This window comes from Gossypium raimondii, chromosome 11 (genome assembly GCF_025698545.1).
Source record: "Gossypium raimondii isolate GPD5lz chromosome 11, ASM2569854v1, whole genome shotgun sequence".
In the NCBI taxonomy this organism is placed as follows: domain Eukaryota; kingdom Viridiplantae; phylum Streptophyta; class Magnoliopsida; order Malvales; family Malvaceae; genus Gossypium; species Gossypium raimondii.
The window spans coordinates 1,594,412-1,614,891 of NC_068575.1; the positions used below are offsets into that span (position 1 = coordinate 1,594,412).

The 20,480-nt window shown below is 34.5% G+C and overlaps 2 protein-coding genes across 8 annotated transcripts in view; both read left to right on the top strand.

The window, feature by feature from the left end:
* Positions 1-20,480, top strand: part of LOC128034697 (putative disease resistance RPP13-like protein 1) — a 75,400-nt gene that overhangs the window by 27,900 nt on the left and 27,020 nt on the right. For all 3 annotated transcript variants that reach the window (XM_052623499.1, XM_052623500.1, XM_052623498.1), the window contains exon 3: positions 5,795-5,865. The gene's annotated coding sequence lies outside the window, so the exon portion shown is untranslated. The remainder of the gene's footprint in view (positions 1-5,794; positions 5,866-20,480) is intronic.
* On the top strand, positions 961-19,270 carry LOC105761653 (putative disease resistance RPP13-like protein 1). Of its 5 annotated transcripts, none has more exons than XM_052623496.1 (4): positions 961-3,118; positions 14,893-18,582; positions 18,706-18,779; positions 18,908-19,270. In XM_052623496.1, the coding sequence occupies exons 1-2, from the start codon at positions 1,027-1,029 to the stop codon at positions 16,557-16,559; spliced, it is 3,759 nt and encodes a 1,252-aa protein (XP_052479456.1). In that variant the 5' UTR covers positions 961-1,026; the 3' UTR covers positions 16,560-18,582; positions 18,706-18,779; positions 18,908-19,270. The 5 variants fall into 5 exon arrangements, with proteins under 5 accessions (XP_052479456.1, XP_052479453.1, XP_052479452.1 ...); XM_052623493.1 differs by lacking the exon at positions 961-3,118 and having other exon boundaries at positions 12,595-16,823; positions 17,890-18,582; XM_052623492.1 differs by lacking the exon at positions 961-3,118 and having other exon boundaries at positions 12,595-18,582.

The following is a 20,480-nucleotide window of genomic DNA, read 5'->3' on the forward strand; positions in this document are numbered from 1 at the left end:
TAATTGATCTAAAAGGAAGGTAATTTGAGTTTGGCTAACAGATCTAGCTAGTAAGAAAGCAAATCATAAATTAGTACAACAATTAGTAAGATAGGTTACAATTAGTATACTTATCACACATGTATATTTGAGAATCATATATTTAGAATATAAGTGTGCGTTTGAATATAACATACAATAAATAATTAAAGCATAATGTTTGAAATTAATTAACAATAAAGTGTGCACAATAAAATTAAAATGTATAAAAATATTAAAGTTTTAGTTGAGTGGTAAATTAATAATTCTATTAATGTAATTGATATGGGTTCAAAATCTCATTATATGCACATATTTTTATTTTTATTTTTAATAAAAGACTAGAGTGACATTTTCATATTTTCTTTAACCAAGTTGGTACTTTATTAACTCGTGACATCAACTAGTCATAAGCTTAAATAATAGTATAAATAGTAAAATAGTAAATCAATTAACAATATAGCTACAATCAATCTCGGTGTAGCTAGGGGTTGGCATGGTCCTCTAAAATAAAAATTTTTCATTTAAGCTCTTTGAATATTTTAAAATTTTAAATTAGTAAATATAAAATTACACTTTACTCCCTAAATATGATAAAATCTGATTTAATCTTTTAAATTTTATAAAGATATAAACTATTAAAATGGTAAAATCATAAAAATTATTATTTAATTTCGGAATTTTGTTTTCTATATGCTAAATACTGTAAATATTTGGGATTCAAAAATTTTGAGTATTGGTGTTTGCTATATTTTGGCGATAAAGTTGTGAGAAATATAATATTTTGATGTTTAATTAAATTACATATACGGTGAAGGTCAATTTAGGAAAATGACCAAAAGCAAGAGAAAAGAAGAGCATCAAAATTCAAAAGCAAAGGTCCCATCATTTCCATTTTTCCTTCCCCATTAACACCAAAAGACTTCCAACTCATTTCTTTTTTGTTCCCTGACTTTCCATTTTGGCTTTGCTCATTTCTCTTGTCACCTTATTTCTCACAATTCCACCATGTCTGTCATTGGAGAGGCTGCTCTTTCTGGGTTCCTGGACCTGTTGGTGGGCAAATCGCTTGACTCTGCACTCAACTTTGTTGCTGATCACTACCAACTCCACCAGCAGCTCAAGCAGTGGCAGTCCATATTGCCTGATATCCAAGCAGTGTTGGACGATGCAGAGGGGAAGCAGATCAAGAACATGGCTGTGAAGAAATGGTTGGAGGATCTCCAGGACTTGGCATACGATGTGGATGACATCTTGGACGAGTTCGCTTATGAAAAGTTACGCCTCAATCTCCAAGACACTCAAGCTCAAGCCAGACCTAGTAAGATACGGAAATTCATTCCTGAAAGGATTATTCGTAGTATTTTCCCTCCCACTTCTTTCCTGTTTCAGAATTCCATGATTCCAAAGGTGAAAGAGATCACTGCTAGACTGAATAGTTTGACTACTCGAAGAAGTAGTTTGGGGTTGAGTGAGATCTTGTCTCAAGCTCCAACCTCCAAGGGAAAGCAACCTAGGCTGCAACCAACTTCCGTACTGGATGGAGTTGTGGATTATGTTGGCAGACACAAGGAGAAGACAGAAATGATTGAGTTTCTCAAAGGTGATAACTCCAACGGAGTTTCAGTCCTTTCCATCGTCGGCATGGGAGGGATGGGTAAAACAACTCTTGCTCAGCTTGTTTACAATGATGCCACCATCAACCAGTCTTTTCACCACAAGGCCTGGGTATGCGTTTCTGATCATTTTGACGCAGTTAATATAACCAGGACAATTTTAAAATCCATCGATCCTGACTCTCGTGACGAGGATGACTTGAATTTACTTCAAGTTAAGTTGAAGGAGAAGTTGTGTGGGAAAAGATTCTTGCTTGTTTTAGATGACATTTGGAACGAGAGTTATAATGATTGGACCATCTTACGGTCTCCGTTTGGACCAGGGACCAGTATCATTGTAACCACTCGTCTTCAAATTGTTTCATCTATTGTGGATCCGCTCAAAGCTTTTCATTTGGATAAATTATCGGATGATGATTGTTTATCCATATGTACACAGCATGCATTAAAAGCCAGAAATTTTAATGGACATCTCCAGTTTAAAGAAATTGGAGAGAAAATTGTTAGAAGGTGCAATGGCTTACCTTTGGCTGCAAAAGCCATTGGAAGCTTGCTTCGCACGGTTAAATATCATGGAAAATGGGAAAGAATATATGAGAGTGAGATATGGAACTTACCAGAAGAGCAGTGTGGCATAATTCCAGCTTTGCGGTTAAGCTACCATCATCTTCCGTCATACTTGAAACGGTGTTTTGCATATTGCTCCATACTTCCTAAAGATTATGAATTTGGGGAAGAAGAAATTATCTTGTTATGGAGAGCAGAAGGTCTCTTGCAACAAAAAGCTATGCCTCAAATTAAAGATCTCGGAAATCAATATTTTCAAGATCTAGTGTCGAGGTCATTTTTTCAGGCATCCAGTAAAGATAAGTCCCGATTCGTAATGCATGACCTTATCAATGATTTAGCTCAAGTAGTTGCAGGGGAAATATGCTCAAAATTAGAGGGTGATAAGAAATGGAAGTTCTCAAATCGCACTCGACATTCTTCTTATATTGCTGGAAGATATGACACAGTGAAGAAGTTTGAAGCATTTGATCAAGTGAATTCTTTACGTACTTTTTTACCCTTAACGTTTTCTAGTGATTATTGGCGGCATTATTTAACTAATGTTGTTTTGGTTGATTTGTTACCAAGACTTGGCTACTTAAGGATGCTTTCTTTGAGTGGGTATAAAATCACTGAGTTGCCTGATGTTTTTGAAAATTTAAAACAGCTTCGCTACTTAAATTTTTCTGACACTGACATCAAATGCTTACCTGATTCTTTGTGCGCTCTTTACCATTTGGAAACTTTATTATTGAGACGGTGTTCGAAGCTTCAAAGGTTACCTTCAAAGATGGAAAATCTTGTCAACTTGCATTATCTTGGAATCAGAGGTGCCTACTTAATAGAAAGGATTCCTTTTAGAAATGATAAGCTAACGAAACTTCAAAGGTTAACTGATTTTATAATAGGGGAAGGTGATGGTAGTTATATTAGAGGTTTGAAATATTTGTCAAACCTCAGAGGTCATTTCCGTCTTTCTGGGTTGGAGAATGTTAATGGTGAAGATGCAGGGGAAGCCAAGTTAAATGAGAAGCAGGGGATTCATCGATTGGTATTTCATTGGAGTGAAAAGTTTGAAAAGGCTTCAAGGAATAAAGAAGTTGAAGAATGGGTGTTGGACTCTCTTCGTCCTCCAAAAAAGCTTAAGAAACTCGTCATTCAGAATTATGGTGGTGCAAAATTCTCTACTTGGATTGCAGATTCTTCCTTCGAAAATATGTTGTCATTGGAGCTTCGCAATTGTAAAAATTGCAAATCTCTACCATCGATTGGAAGGTTGTTGTTGTTAAAAGATCTTTCAATTAGTGGTTTGGATCAAATACACAAGATTGGTGCTGAGTTGTTTGGAGAAAATCAATCAAATGCTTTTGCATCATTAGAGTCTTTGTGTTTTGACAATATGCTGAATTGGGAGGAGTGGGACCTATGTGAAGATGATGAGCAAGTATCGAAATTCCCCAGTCTTCGTTTTCTTAAAATCGGAAAATGTCCTCTATTGCTGGGAAGGTTGCCAACCATCCTTCAATCCTTGCAGACACTTGAAATCTATGAGTGTAAGAGACTGGTAGTTACAATTTCAAGTTTTCCCTTGCTGTGTGAATTAAGGGTTGAAGGGTGTGAAGAATTGGTGGATGAAGGTTCTTTGTCTGTACAGAAGGTTACCTCCTTGAAAGGTGTGTCTGTTTCAAATATTTCAAATTTTAATATTTCAGCAGAGAGGATAATGTTGAGATTTGCAAACTCCGAAACATTCTACATCTCTGGTTGGAAGGAGTTGGGATCTTTATCGCAAATTGGGTTCAGATTAGTCGGGCATCGTTTTATTACGATTGCGGGTTGTCCCGAATTGGTCTCTTTGGAAACAGAGGAGAGATTGCAACTTGACAAGATTCCAGGTGTTGAATCTCTTCTAATATATAATTGTGAAAGGCTCAGACTACCAGAAGCCTTACATGCCTTCCCATTGATTACAAGAATACAACTTCAAAACTGTCCAGGCTTGGTTTGTTTTGCAGAGAGTAACTTTCCTCCTGCTTTAAAAGAGCTGAGGATTTGGACTTGCGTGAATTTGCAATATTTGGTTGATGAAAAAGAAAATAATAATAAGAGTATGAGGAGCAACACTTGTCTTCTTGAGCGCTTGGAAATAAGCTACTGTCCATCTCTAATATGGTTTTCATCAAGGGGCTATATATGCAATCGGCTTCAACGTCTCAATATTTTCCATTGTCCAAAGCTAAGTAGGTTATTTTTAAACGCCAAGTTACCCGTAATGCTTAAACAGCTATTTATTCGGGATTGTCCAGTGTTGGAATGCATAGCCCAAGACTTCCTTGAAACCATTGATCTCGAAAGCATTGGCATTCGTGGTGCTGAAAAAATTAAAGCATTACCGCGGGGATTAGACAAGCTCAACCATCTTCAGGAGATTCAATTATCTGGGTGTCCGAATATGGTTTCATTTGAAGAAAGTGGGTTGCCCACCACAAATCTCAGAGTTCTCTCAATTGAGGATTGTGAAAATTTTAGTGCCCTTCCCAAGTGCATCAACAACTTCACCTCCCTTCGAGAATTAAAGGTGTGGGAGTGTTCGGCTGACATATCCTTTCCAGAAGAGGGTTTCCCTACCAACCTCACATCACTTGCAATCTCAAACGCACCCAAAATTTATACATCACTTGTTGAATGGGGATTTAACAGACTCACATTTCTTCAAAAACTCAAAATCAGCGGTGAAGGACGCTCAAATGTGGTGTCGTTTCCAGAAGAAGGGATAGGAATGAGGCTGCCTCCTTCTCTCACATCTATTTCCATTGAAAATTTTGAGAATTTGGAATTCATGTGCTCCAAGGGCTTTCAATACCTGACCTCTCTTCAAGAATTGCGAATCTGTGATTGTCCTAAGCTCACATCTCTTCCGGAAAAAGATATGCTTCTCTCGCTAGAGTGGCTATATATTTCCAATTGCCCGTTGGTAGAAGAAGGGTGCAGTAGGGGAAAAGGACGAGAGTGGTCCAAGATTGCCCACATACCTTATGTTCAAATTGATTTTAAAACAGTCATCCCGAGGGAATTAAATTGAAATTTAAGCAGCAAAATCTAACATCGATTTCTCTACAGTCAAACCACAGGTGTGAAACGCATTTTAAACATTTATCAATTTCATACCTTTTCTTTATATATATCTGATTGTCCTCATGAACAACACGATAATGAAAATCAGTGTTATATATTTTGTATTTACTTTTTGCAGGCATTGAAGACTAAACTGGCAAAAAATAGAGGAGACCTTCAACTGGTCTGCTTCAGCTTATTTGATTTAATAAAGCGGTTAGTCAATTCTCTGCAACATTTATTCAGCAAATTGAATGTTCTGTTTTCATCTGCATCTTCTAATTTCTAAGCAGTTGCTATGAAATTGGTATATGGGAATGGGATTTTATTTAAGAGTATTTGAGATTTCATTGTACTATTAACCAATGGTGTTTCAGAAGAACAAGTCTTCTACGTGATAGTTTGTTGATCTTTGTGAATAGATTTCTGTTATTGCATAAGGATATCAGTGCCAACAGATTTCGTCATCACTGTAGACATGGTATTGATCCTTGCAGGATGAATGGAGGGATACAGTACACGTTACAACATGGCATTAGAGAGCTCAATTTAACATAAACACAACAGAGTTCACTGAGCTGCAATATGGGGTTTTCACTTCCAGCCTGAGTGTTCCCAAAAATAGCAGTGACTAAGTGACTCACTATATATCGACTCTTGCTTTTGGCTTTGAGGTATGAGTTAAATGAACCAAATGATATATATACTGCAGCAGTTTGGAACTAGTTTCATTGCAGCTCTCTTTTAATGTTGCTTTTCAGCTTTCCGGTCCGGTAGATTGGCATATTTTCTACCAATCTTTATATGAATTTCCCTGCTTTGAAAGGCTTCAACTGTGATGTTATCAATGTTTATGATAGGACAAGTATAGGTTATATGGAGAATTTGTTCTTCTGACATTCCTTTCCTGTGTTGGATCATATTTTGGTGCTTGGTACAAAGTTGTAGTTGAGGAGCCAAATATGGTGGCAGATAAAAGGCCAAATGGTACCACTGGGGAGGTGTACGTATCTTTGGGTGATAAACCCTTGAATGGAGGGCATCCAAAGAGGGCAATACCTGCTTATGGGCACAACAACAGCACAACGTCGTTGGTCGACAGATGTTGACAAAAGGAATGGAGTGGTAAGTTTTTTTTTTGTAATGCTTTTAGCATCATCTATTTCTATCTACGCAAATCATCAACCTATCTTAGGTCTCCATTGATGATTGATAAGAGGTTAGGATGTTTTAAATAAAGTATTGTTTTTGACATTTTGTGATTGTTGGCCACTTGTTATTTATTATTGCCAGGTATTTTTCAATTTGTGAAAAGTGTATAGTTGATGCTTATTTAGAAGATTGCTCAAAGTTTGTGGATAGTTATTGTGGTGAGTTATTTTATTTTATTATGTAATTCCATTGTAATCTCTATTTTTAATAGTGAATTTTATTTTGGTTTTACCTGTGGATGTAGGAAATATTCCGAACCACGTAAATTATTGTGTTCACTTTCTCTACTTTTATTTTTGTGTTTTGAATTTCTTAGTTTTTTTCTCAACTCGAAACATAATTTTATTAATAAAATAACTACAGTAAATACAAAACAAATCATAAAAAAAAAAAGAGATAATCATATATATCTCAATGATTACACTCAAATATCAACACAAATCAAAAGCATCAAACCAAAATACTCAAAAGAAAACAAAGTATCAAACATTTCAGCCACCTAAAATAATATCTCAACACGCTTTTACTCATTTCCTTTCAAACAACTCTGCCACATAATTGCTTTCAAGGTAGTCAACACCAAACCGGTAAATGTACCACTTTTCTACTGGAATTGGTACATACTGGTATTAGTCTATTTTGATATATGGTTTTGAATTTATCGATATTTTATATCTATATAAATAAATATACAAATACCAAATAAATGATTCTGAATACATTTCCAATGTAAAATATTCATCAATTATATAAAATATTGATTAATAAACTCTACAAATAAAAACTCATCATTCAATAAATTAAAAATAACAAGAAAAAGAAGGATTTTTTCAATAAAAGAAGTTGAAGGATGAGCTAAGATTTTCTATGATAATGAAGTGAGTGGATTTTTATTATATTTTAATTTTTGCATTTTAATGTAAAAATATATTCCAGAACAAAATTTAAATATTAAACTTTACTTTTTAGTGTAATATTTTTTTTATTGGTCAATACATTCGAATTAAGTTATTAGTCTAATAGAAAATAGTTAAAAGTTTTATATTTTTTTAATATTATTCATATAGCAGCTGGTGTACCATGTTCCAGCCGGTGTGATTGAAATTGACTGAAACGAACCAGTGCGAACGGTATGGACTGAATTTTTCACCGATATGAAAGAGGGTGTTGCTGGATGCGCTATAGCACTAAAATGGTGTCACCAATCGGTACGACTGAAACCATGGTGCGGAACAGATCACCATGGTTGCTTCTCATTAAAAAAACTCAACTCTTTGTAAAAACAAATTTCATATAATCCAAGCCATTAAAGAAATATTTGTAAAATGTTAAAATATGATTGAAAAAAAAAAAACAGGTCCAGCCAACATGGCCTCTTCCAAGTTAAGTCTCCATTTCAATTTTTCTATATCTCCACCCATTACCTCAAATATTTGACATTTCACTATTTATTTTGTGAAAGGATAAAAAAAAATGGCAGTATAGGGAGTAAGTCGATTCAATTCCTATGTTGGAGCATATTTTGGTGCTTGGTACATAGTTGTGGTTGAGGAGTCAAATATGTTATTTATTTAGCCTTGTACTTTCATTCAGCTTTGGGAACCATGAAATTGGTGGCAGATAAAAAAGGCCAAATGGTACCACTGGGGAGGTGTACGTACCTTTGGGTGAAAAACCTTGAATGGTGGGTATCCAAAGAGGAGAATACCTGCTTATGGGCACAACAACAGCACTTCTTTGGTCGACAGATGTTGACAAAAGGAATGGAGTGATAAGTTCTTTTTCTAATGCTTTTAGTGTAATCTATTTCTATCTACACAAATCATGAACCTGTCTTAGGTCCCCATTGATGATTGATAAGAGGCTAGGATGTTTTGTATAGAGTATTGTTTTTGACATTTCGAGATTGAAAAAACAAATGTTGGTCTCTAGTTAATTATTATTGCTAGGTATTAAAAACTTACATTTTTTAAATTATTCATGTAACAGCCAATGCATCATGTTTCGGTCGGTGCAACTTGAATTGATCGAAATGAGCCAATGTAAACAGAACAGACTGAAATTTTCACCGATGTGGAAAAATGTATTCCTTGTTGTTGTGCTGTAACACTGGAACAGTGGCACTGACAGGTACAACTGAAACCATGGTGCGGAACCAAGCACCATGGTTGCTTCCCATTAATAAAAGCTCAACTCTTTGTAAAATGAATTCCATATAATCCAAGCCATTAAAGAAATATTTTCAAAATGTTAAAATATAAGTGAGTAAAGAAAAAAAACTGGACCAGCTAATATGGCTTCTTCCAAGTTACTACTCCACTTCAATTTTTCTGTCTCCACCCATTACTTAAAATACTAGGAAGCACCAACATGATTCTTCAAAAACAGGGCGAAAAAAAAGCTCACACACAATACATGTACAACACGATATAGATAGGCATGACATGGAAATTTTTGATGTTAATGGAAATAATTATTTTGATGCCATTGGCATGGAGCTCAACGTTCATTTTACTTGGAAATAGGGACAATGGACAAAAGCTACGACAAAATTCAAAAACAGAGGTCCCTGTTACTAGATATATTTATGAGTTGGTTGGATCTAAATATGATATTAATATACTTTATGTTTATCTAAGCCCGAAATTTGGTCCTAAAATGTTACTCAAGCCCTCCTATATTTACAAAATATTAATCCAAACCCATTTTAGCCCTGTCCATATTATTTTTAATTTTTTAAAAATATTTATATTATATTATTTTAATATTTAATAATTTTATTCATTTTTATTTATTGAAATTTTTATATAGTACCATGTATGTAAGAGTATAATCAACAACTTGATAGCAAAAGTAATAAGAAATTCAATATAGAATATTATTTCAGTGCGATAGGATATGATTGATTATTTAATATTTCAAAATTTAATGTTGGTTCATTAGAACCGTATAAACTGGGATGCAAAACTCCTATTAATAGAAAAATGGAACTGCCTACAGTGTACAAAATAAATTTTGTAGCCGAGTATAGACATTTCTTCCCCATCATGGATAGAAGTAGATAAATGAGAATTAATTCAAACTCCCACATGATGAAAAAAAATAAAAGGTCTTAAGAAGAAATGATCCTATTTGACCACTGTAGATTGCTAGCATCAAGAAATAAAATAATCGCGAATCTCGAGTAACTGACTAAATCGCCAAAGTTGTTAAAGTGGTAATAAAACCTATCAGTTAAATGGGCCCATAGAAAGGCCATCTATTCCCGATCTCCAGTAAAAATAATAATGCATCCAAATACTAAGTCCATCCATTTCAGAATTGCAGACACGTTAATTCATTTTGGTCCAATAAAAGAAAGACATAATAGTTTATTTGACTTTTTAACTTTAAAAAAATCATTTTAGTTCTCTATTTAAATTTTATTTTTTAGCCCTTAAACTTGTAACTTTTTTAACTTTATTAACGTTCACTTAATTAATTTTTAAATTTTAAAAATAAAAACTATAAAACTATTTTAAAAATTTAAATTTATTGTTAAAAATAATTTTTTAAAAAATTTTAAAATTAATTAGATGTTGATGTATCTTCTAGATGATAATTCACATGTATGTCGGGTCTATTTTAGAGTGATTTGTTAGTGAGATAAATTTAAGAGTTAAAATTATTTTTTATGCAAATTAGGAGTGATCATTATGCCTAAAAAGAAAAGCTATACAAATAACTGGGGGACGGAAAAAATGGGAGGGTGCAATAATTTCATGGACTGGGACCTCTTTAATTTCCACTTTCATTGTCTTTTCTAGACCTGTCCATGGGCCGGGCGGCCTGGCCCGGCCCGACGGCCCGCCCGAAATATGGGAGGTTTGGGTAAAATATAGGCCGAAATATGGGCTTGGGCAAAAAACGAGGCCCGTTTAGAAAGCGGGCAGGCCTCGGCAAGATTTTTGTCCCGCCCTGCCTGCCCGCCCGCCCGAAAATATATTAAATATATATTTTTTATTTTTAAAATATACTAGTTTTAGTTTTATTTTAAGTTACAAAATTTTAGATTTTGTTACAACAATTAATACAATTAACAATTAATAATTTGATGTAATTTGATAATTTTACTAATAATTAATACAATTAACAATTAATAATTTTACTAACAAAATGTTAGTAACAATTAATAATTAATAATTTGATATAATTTGATAATTTTAGTAACAATTAATACAATTAATAATTTTACTAACAAAATGTTAGATTTTACAAAATGTTGATTGGTACAAAAAATATATAATTTGATACAATTTTAATAATAATTAATTTTGATAACAATTAATTTTAATAACAATTAGTTTTAATTTTAATAAAAATATAATTTTAATTTTAATTAAAAAATGGGCCGGGCCGGGCCGGGCTCGGGTTCCATATTTTTTTCTCGGGCCGGGCCTGGGCAAAATCTCAGGCCCATATTTCGGGCCGGGCCTAGGAAGCGGGTTGAAATTTTTTGTTGGGCCCGGCCCGGCCCGGCCCATGGACACCTCTAGTCTTTTCCCAGCAACAACCACTTGGGGTCCATCTTCTTTATCATAATCCAATGTCTTCCAAGTGATAGCCTGAATTGTTGGTGCTAAAAAAAACCTTTGTGCCAACTTCTTCAGCTTTCACTAATTACACAGAATCCATCTCTCTTTCTTTCTATTTTGGTCCCTGGGTTTTCATTTTGTCTTTGTTCAGTTCAATAATTATCTAATTAACTGTTAACTAAATTTTCAAAAAATTATTAATTGATTTCTGACTGAATTAATTTGATTAACCGTTTGATTAACTGAATTAATTTGATTTTATCCGAAATTTACACACCCCTAATAATTCAACAAGAATTAAATAAAAGAAATAAACAAATAAGGAAAAAATGGGAAGGTGGCGTGGCGGCGAAATATTTTACAAGAGAAAAGAAAGAACATAATTAGAAATATAGAAGAAAAGAAATTCCATTTGCAATCGATTTCTGCCCAAAACCAAAAGGTATAATTTACATTAAAAAAATATTAAAACTCAAAATGCCTCGTCCTACTTAAACTCTTTAATCTAGGAGTTATCTAAAAATACTAAAATATTAAAATATTATCCTAATAAAAAAATACTGTTATTTCTTACAAATAAATTCCCAAAATAAAGTTCTCAAAAGGTAGATCATGGTCCAACTAGTTCTTCAATCCAAAACTTTTATAATAACTCGTATTTTCGACTCTTTTCATTTTTGAGTTTATTTTTACACGAATCAAAAATCAAATAATAAATCCAAAATTAATCACATCTCATTAATTAATTTATCAAAATTAGGCCCAATAAAGATATCAATTAGGTCTATTATCAAACATACTTTTCTATAATATAATTAGTATAAACACACTTCTCCATAAAAAGTTTTTCTCATAATTAATTAATATAGAAGTGTTTCCCAAAAATGGAACATTAATCACTATAATTAAGGGTTTAATTTATGATCACATCATATATTATAAAAACATGATGTAAAAATATAATTATTTTGGAGGAATGATAGTATAAAATTGGAATCTATTTTAATAATTTAATGTCACATCAATATTTTTATCCTAAATTTTAATATTTTTATTTGTATTAGTATTTTTTTCAGAATTTAATTTAATCTTAAGATTTGTGTTTGATGCATTCTAACAAATAGTGCACGAAGTCATAAGTAGCTCCATCCATTTTAGAGTTGCAAACACTTTAATCCACTTTAGTCTCATAAAAGAAATACATAAAGATTTGGTTATCTAACTTTACAAAAAGAATTAGCTTTTGAACTTATGTTTTCTTGTCAAATTATCTCAAAATAAATAAAAATTTTAATATTTTTAACTTTGCTAAGATTGTATACACTTTAAGTTTTATATTTATTTTGAAGTGATTTAATAAAAATAAATACAAATTGAATGATTAAAATAGATGAAAAATTAAAGAAAAGCTATTCAAATAATTGCAGGGAGATAAGAAATGAGAGGGTGCAATAATTTCATGGACTGGGACCTCTTTAATTTCCACTTTCGTTGTCTTTTCCCCATCATCAACAACCACTTGAGATCCTTTTTCACATTCCACTGCCTTCCCAACTCATAGTCTGAATTATTGGATGCTTAAAAAATAGTGCCTACTTCTTCAACTTTCTCTAATTTTGCAGATTCCATTTCCCTTTCTTTCCTTTTTTGTTCCCTGACTTTCCATTTTGGCTTTGTTCATTTCTCTCCTCGTCTTCTTCCTCATAATTCCACCATGTCTGTCATTGGAGAGGCTGCTCTTTCTGGGTTCCTGGACCTGTTGTTGAGCAACTCGCTCGACTCTGCACTCAAATTTGTTGCTAATCACAACCAACTCCACCAGCAGCTCAAGCAGTGGCAGTCCATATTGCCTGATATCCAAGCAGTGTTGGACGATGCAGAGGAGAAGCAGATCAAGAACATGGGTGTGAAGAAATGGTTGGAGGATCTCCAGGACTTGGCTTACGACGTGGATGACATCTTGGATGAGTTCGCTTATGAAGAGTTACGTCTGAAGCTCAAGAAATCGCAAGCTCAAGCCAGCACTAGCAAGGTACGGAAACTCATTCCTACCTGCTTTACTGGTACTAGTTTCGCTCCCACTTCTTTCCTGTTTAAGAATTCCATGATTCCGAAGGTGAAAGAGATCACTGCTAGACTGAATAGTTTGACTACTCGAAGAAGTAGTTTGGGGTTGAGTGAGATCTTGTCTCAAGCTCCAACCTCCAAGGGAAAGCAACCTAGGCTGCAACCAACTTCCGTACTGGATGGAGTTGTGGAGTATGTTGGCAGACACAAGGAGAAGACAGAAATGATTGAGTTTCTCAAAGGTGATAACTCCAACGGAGTTTCAGTCCTTTCCATCGTCGGCATCGGAGGGATGGGTAAAACAACTCTTGCCCAGCTTGTTTACAATGATGCCACCATCAACCAGTCTTTTCACCACAGGGCCTGGGTATGCGTTTCTGATAATTTTGATGCAATTGCTATAACAAAGGCAATTTTACAGTCCATCACTTCTGAGTCATGTGATTACAGTAACTTGGATTTACTTCAAGTTAAGTTGAAGGAGAAATTGTCTGGGAAAAGATTCTTGCTTGTTTTAGATGACATTTGGAACGAGAATTATAATGATTGGACCATCTTACGGTCTCCGTTTGGAGCAGGGACCCATATCATTGTAACCACTCGTCTTCAAATTGTTTCATCTATTGTGGATCCGCTCAAAGCTTTTCATTTGGATAAACTATCGGATGATGATTGTTTATCCATATTTACACAGCATGCATTAAAAGCAAGAAATTTCGATGGACATCTCCAGTTTAAAGAAATTGGAGAGAAAATTGTTAGAAGGTGCAATGGCTTACCTTTGGCTGCAAAAGCCATTGGAAGCTTGCTTCGCACGGTTGAATATCATGGAAAATGGGAAAGGATATATGAGAGTGAGATATGGAACTTACCAGAAGAGCAGTGTGGCATAATTCCAGCTTTGCGATTAAGCTACCATCATCTTCCGTCGTACTTGAAACGATGTTTTGCATATTGCTCCATACTTCCTAAAGATTATGAATTTGAGGAAGAAGAAATTATCTTGTTATGGAGAGCAGAAGGTCTCTTGCAACAAAAAGTTATGCCTCAAATTAAAGATCTCGGAAATCAATATTTTCAAGATCTAGTGTCGAGGTCATTTTTTCAGACATCCGGTAAAGATAAGTCCCGATTCGTAATGCATGACCTTATCAATGATTTAGCTCAAGTAGTTGCAGGGGAAATATGCTCAAAATTAGAGGGTGATAAGAAATGGAAGTTCTCAAATCGCACTCGACATTCTTCTTATATTGCTGGAAGATATGACACAGTGAAGAAGTTTGAAGCATTTGATCAAGTGAAATCTTTACGTACTTTTTTACCCTTAATGTTTTCTAGTAATTATTATCCGGGGCCTTATTTAACTAATGTTGTTTTGGTTGATTTGTTGCCAAGACTAGGCTACTTAAGGGTGCTTTCTTTGAGTAGGTATACCATCACTGAGTTGCCTGATGTTTTTGAAAATTTAAAACATCTTCGGTACTTAAATTTTTCTTACACCCATATCAAATGGCTACATGACTCTTTGTGCACTCTTTATCATTTGGAAACTTTATTATTGAGACGGTGTCGGGAGCTTCAAAGGTTACCTTCAAAGATGGAAAATCTTGTCAACTTGCATTATCTTGATATCAGAGGCGCGGACTCAATAGAAAGGATTCCTTTTAGAATTGATAAGCTAACGAAACTTCAAAGGTTAACTGATTTTATAATAGGGGAAGGTGATGGTTGTTATATTAGAGGTTTGAAATATTTGTCAAACCTCAAAGGTGATTTCCGTCTTTCTGGGTTGGAGAATGTTAATGGTGAAGATGCAGGGGAAGCCAAGTTAAATGAGAAGCAGGGGATTCAGCGATTGGTATTGCATTGGAGTGAAAATTTTGAAAAGGCTTCAAGGAATAAGGAAGTTGAAGAATGGGTGTTGGACTCTCTTCGTCCTCCAAAAAAGCTTGAGCAACTCGTCATTGAGAATTATGGTGGTGCAAAATTCTCCACTTGGATTGCAGATTCTTCCTTCGAAAATATGTTGTCATTGGAGCTTCGCAATTGTAAAAATTGCAAATCTCTACCATCGATTGGAAGGCTGTTGTTGTTAAAAGATCTTTCAATTAGTGGTTTGGATCAAGTACACAAGATTGGTGCTGAGTTGTATGGAGAAAATCAATCAAATGCTTTTGCATCATTAGAGTCTCTGTGTTTTGACAATATGCTGAATTGGGAGGAGTGGGACCTATGTGAAGATGATGAGCAAGTATCGAAATTTCCAAGCCTTCGTAAGCTTTCAATTAAAAGATGTCCTGTATTGTTGGGAAGGTTGCCAACCATCCTTCAATCCTTGAAGAAACTTGTAATCTCTGAGTGCTCAAGGTTGGTAGCTTCAATTTCAAGTTTTCCCTTGCTGTGTAAATTAAGGGTTAAAGGGTGTGAAGAATTGGTGGATGGAGGTTCTTTGTCTGTACAGAAGGTTACCTCCTTGAAAGATGTGTCTCTTTCAAATATTTCAAATTTTAATATTTCAGCAGAGAAGATAATGTTGAGATTTGGAAACTCCGAAACATTCTACATCTCTGATTGGAAGGAGTTGGGATCTTTATCGCAAATTGGGTTAAGATTAGTCGGGCATCGTTTTATTTGGATTGCGGGTTGTCCCCAGTTGGTCTCTTTGGAAACAGAGGAGGAGGGATTGCAACTTGACAAGATTCCAGGTGTTGATTCTCTGATAATAGATAATTGTGAAAGGCTCAATAAACTGCCAGAAGCCTTACATGCTTTCCCTTTGATTACAAGAATACAACTTGAAATCTGTCCAGGCTTGGTTTGTTTTGCAGAGAGTAACTTTCCTCCTGCTTTAAAAGAGCTGAGGATTGGGAATTGCGTGAATTTGCAATATTTGGTTGATGAAAAAGAAAATAATAATAAGAGTATGAGTAGCAACACTTGTCTTCTTGAGCGCTTGGAAATAAGCAACTGTCCATCTCTAATATGGTTATCATCAAGGGGCGATATATGCAATCGGCTTCAACATCTCGAAATTGAAAGTTGTTCAAAGCTAAGTAGGTTATTTTTAAACGCCAAGTTACCCGTAATGCTTAAACAGCTATTTATTGGGGAGTGTCCAGTGTTGGAATGCATAGCCCAAGACTTCCTTGAAACCACTGATCTCGAAAGCATTCGTATTTGGGGTACTGGAAATTTTAAATCATTACCGCGGGGATTAGACAAGCTCAGCCATCTTCAGGAGATTCAATTAAATTTGTGTCCAAATCTGGTTTCATTTGAAGAAAGTGGGTTGCCCACCACAAATCTCAGAGTTCTCTCAATTATGGTTTGTGAAAATTTTAGAGCCCTTCCCAAGTGCATCAACAACTTCACCTCCCTTCAAGAATTATCGGTGTGGGAGTGTTGTTGAAAATGGCCAACCATGCTGCTATTATGTTTTGTTAAAATGCATGGTACTATGATGATTCTGTTGAATGCATACTGCTTGTATGCATGTTGCAGCATTTGTGCATGTTGCAGCAACATATTTTCTGTTTTAGTTGCAATTTAATTTAGTTTGGTTGAGAATGAACTTTGATGTTGATGTTTTGATGGGTTGGTTGAGCTGATAAGTCAGCTTATCCATGTGTACAAGCAATGTTTTTAAAGTTACTAGGCTACTTAGTGGTATTAGGTAGTAATAACTGATGTAGTTGGCTATAAATGTATTGTTTTTCTTATTGAAAAATTAAGCATATCAGTTGTAAGGCAGATTGCTTCCTTGCTGCACGTTTGTGAGCAAGTAAATTGTTTTTGTTTCTTCCTCCTTGCTGCTGCCATTGTTCCAACAAATGGTATCATGAGCCTAAGTCTTAAGGGACCATTGATTTTGCTTCCCCTGCTCAACATCGGCTCAAACTTATGAGACCTCCAAACAAGCTTGAATAAGCTAAAGGAGGAGTTTCAAGGAAAGGTGTGAGCTTTCCAAATGTGCAAGCTTAGCAAGATGTCAAAGCTGCAAGCTTAGCAAAGTGCGAGCCTGTTGAAGACACCTGTTGAAGACAATATGCAAAGATGTGAGTCTGTCAAAGGTGTGAGTTCAGCAACATGTGGAAGCTCAATGTGTGTTGAATAGTTGCAAGCCTATTGAAGACAGTAAGCAAAGTGTGAGCCTGTCGAATTGCAAGCCAAAATGGCAGAATGAAGGCAAGCAAACTATACTCACGAACTGTTTGTGCAAGAAGAAGCAAAGAAACAAGGCAAGATGTGTTGTCAACCAAGGCTGTGAAGGAGGAGAAGACTCCATTTGGTGAACAAATCTTTGACACAAAAGACTGGGATAGTCAAGTGTGTAAGTCAGATTTGTTGTTTGTGAATGAGGCCAAGGTTGAAAATGAATTGGTCAGCTTGAATCAAAGCATCTAAGAGCTGCCAAGTTCAAAAAACTTGATGAATGACTGGTATTTGCAGCATGGAGTCCAAGGAGGAGTGTTGAAAATGGCCAACCATGCTGCTATTATGTTTTTGTTAAAATGCATGGTACTATGATGATTCTGTTGAATGCATACTGCTTGTATGCATGTTGCAGCATTTGTGCATGTTGCAGCAACATATTTTCTGTTTTAGTTGCAATGTAATTTAGTTTGGTTGAGAATGAACTTTGATGTTGATGTTTTGATGGGTTGGTTGAGCTGATAAGTCAGCTTATCCATGTGTACAAGCAATGTTTTTAAAGTTACTAGGCTACTTAGTGGTATTAGGTAGTAATAACTGATGTAGTTAGCTATAAATGTATTGTTTTTCTTATTGAAAAATTAAGCATATCAGTTGTAAGGCAGATTGCTTCCTTGCTGCACGTTTGTGAGCAAGTAAATTGTTTTTGTTTCTTCCTCCTTGCTGCTGCCATTGTTCCAACAAGTGTTCGGCTGACGTATCCTTTCCAGAAGAGGGTTTTCCTGCCAAACTCACATCACTTGAAATCTCAAACGCACCCAGAATTTATACATCACTTGTTGAATGGGGATTTAACAGACTCACCTCTCTTCAGCAACTCAACATCAGCGGTGAAGGATGCTCACGTGTGGTGTCATTTCCAGAAGAAGCGATGGGAATGATGCTGCCTCCTTCTCTCACCAATATCAGTATCCGTAGATTTGAAAATTTGGAATTCATGTGCTCCAAGGGCTTACAACACCTCACCTCTCTTCAACAATTGGGCATCTATGATTGTCCTAAGCTCGCCTCTCTTCCAGAAAAAGATATGCTTCTCTCGCTTGAGCGTCTTGATATTCACCGTTGCCCGTTGCTAGAAGGGTGCAGTAGGGGTAAAGGACGAGAGTGGTCCAAGATTTCCCGCATACCTTGTGTTCTAATTGATATTGAAACAGTCATCCCGAGGTTTTGAAATTTAAGCAGCAAAATCTGGTATCGATTTCTCTACACTCAAACCACAGGTGTGAAACCGCATTTTAAACATTTATAAATTTCATAACTTTTTTTTATATATATCTGATTGTCCTCATGAAATACATGGTAACAGAAATGAGTCTTAGATATATTGTATTCAATTTTTGCAGGCATTGAAGGCTAAATTGGCGAAAAATAGTGAACTTCAACTCATCTGCTTCAGCTTATTTGATTTAGTAAAGCGGTTAGTCAATTCTCTGCAACATTTATTCAGCAAATTGAATGTTCTGTTTTCATTTGCATCTTCTAATTTCTAAGCTATTTTGGTATATGAGAATGGGATTTTAGTTAAAAATATTTGACATTTTGCAGTACTATTAACCAATGGTTTTTCAGAAGAACAAGTCTTTTACGTGATAGTTTGATCCTTCCAGGATTAATGGAGGGATACAGTACACATTACAACATGGCATTAGAAATCTCAATTTAACACATGTAAGACGACAGAGTTCCCAAAATATTGTTCTGTCCAATCTCAAAGATGTCCATCTTAGTTTTCCGAATTTCTCAGACCATGAATCCATTCAAAGTTTGTGGATAGTTATTGGCGAGGTATTTTATTGTATGATGTAATTTCATTGTAATCTCTAATTTTTAGTAGTCAATTTCGTTTTTAGTTCTGCCGATGTATGGAATATTCCCGAACCACGTATATCATTGTGTTTACCTTCTCTACTTTCTTTTTTGTGTTTCGAATTTTTTATTTTTTTTTCAATCCAAAACATAAATTTATTAATAAAACAACCACAATCAATGCATAGCAAATCATAAAAATTCAGATAGCCATATATATCCCAATGGTTACACTCAAATATCAGCACAATACTAATTCAACATGCTTTAACCCATTTCTTTGCAAATAACTATGCCACATAGTTGCTTTCAAGGTAGCCATTACCACATTGGTGGAAGCACCACTTTTCTATGAGAACTGGTATGTATTGGTACTGGTCTATTTTATATACCATTTTGAATTTATTGATATTTTCTAAAATGTTTAATATATTTATATAAATAAATATACAAATGTCAAATAAACTATTATAAATAAATTTATAATATAAAACTATTCATCAATTACATAAAATATTGATTAATAAACTCCACAAGTAAAACTCATCATTCAAAAATTCAAAATTAAGAAGAAAAAAAGAAATTGAAGGATGTGGGGTTTTTCAATAAGAAAAGCTGTATGATAATAAGGTGAGTGGGTTTTTTCTATTATATTTTAATTTTATATTTTAAATGAAAAGTATGCTCCAAAAAAATTTTAAATGTTAAATTTTACTTTCTAGTGTAATATTTTTTTATTGGTCAATACATTTCAATTAAATATTTAGTCTAATAGAAAATAATTAAAATTTTTATATTTTTTAACATTATTCATGCAGCAGTAGCAGGTGTACCATGTTCCGGCCAATGCGAACGGTACAAACCAAAATTTTCATTAGTAATTATAGATTATTATATTTATAATCTTCTCATATTTAGTGTAGATTATATATATCATTTTACTATATATATAGCATGTATATTAGAAATACATAAAAAGATTAATGGATATATATATATATCATTTTACTATATATATAGCATGTATATTAGAAATACATAAAAAGATTATAGCATGTATATATAGCATGTATACAAAATAATAATTTTAAAAGATAGAATAGGGTTGTGTAGAGTAATTATTTATTTGTTAATGGGGACGGCTTATTCGAGAGAAGTTTTTGAAGTGTCGTCTTTGAGGATGTCGATCCAGTCTCTCAACAACAGAAGGTATTATCCCCTGTGAGAGGGTTTTGTCCCCCACTCCGTGGAGAGCCATGTACTACTCACAAAAAGGGGTGCCTTGACCGTATGTGGACTTGCAATCACCACT

Excerpts from the sequence above, each read along its gene's own strand:
- LOC105761653 (XM_052623492.1), top strand. The coding sequence starts at position 12,798 with ATGTCTGTCATTGGAGAGGCTGCTCTTTCTGGGTTCCTGGACCTGTTG.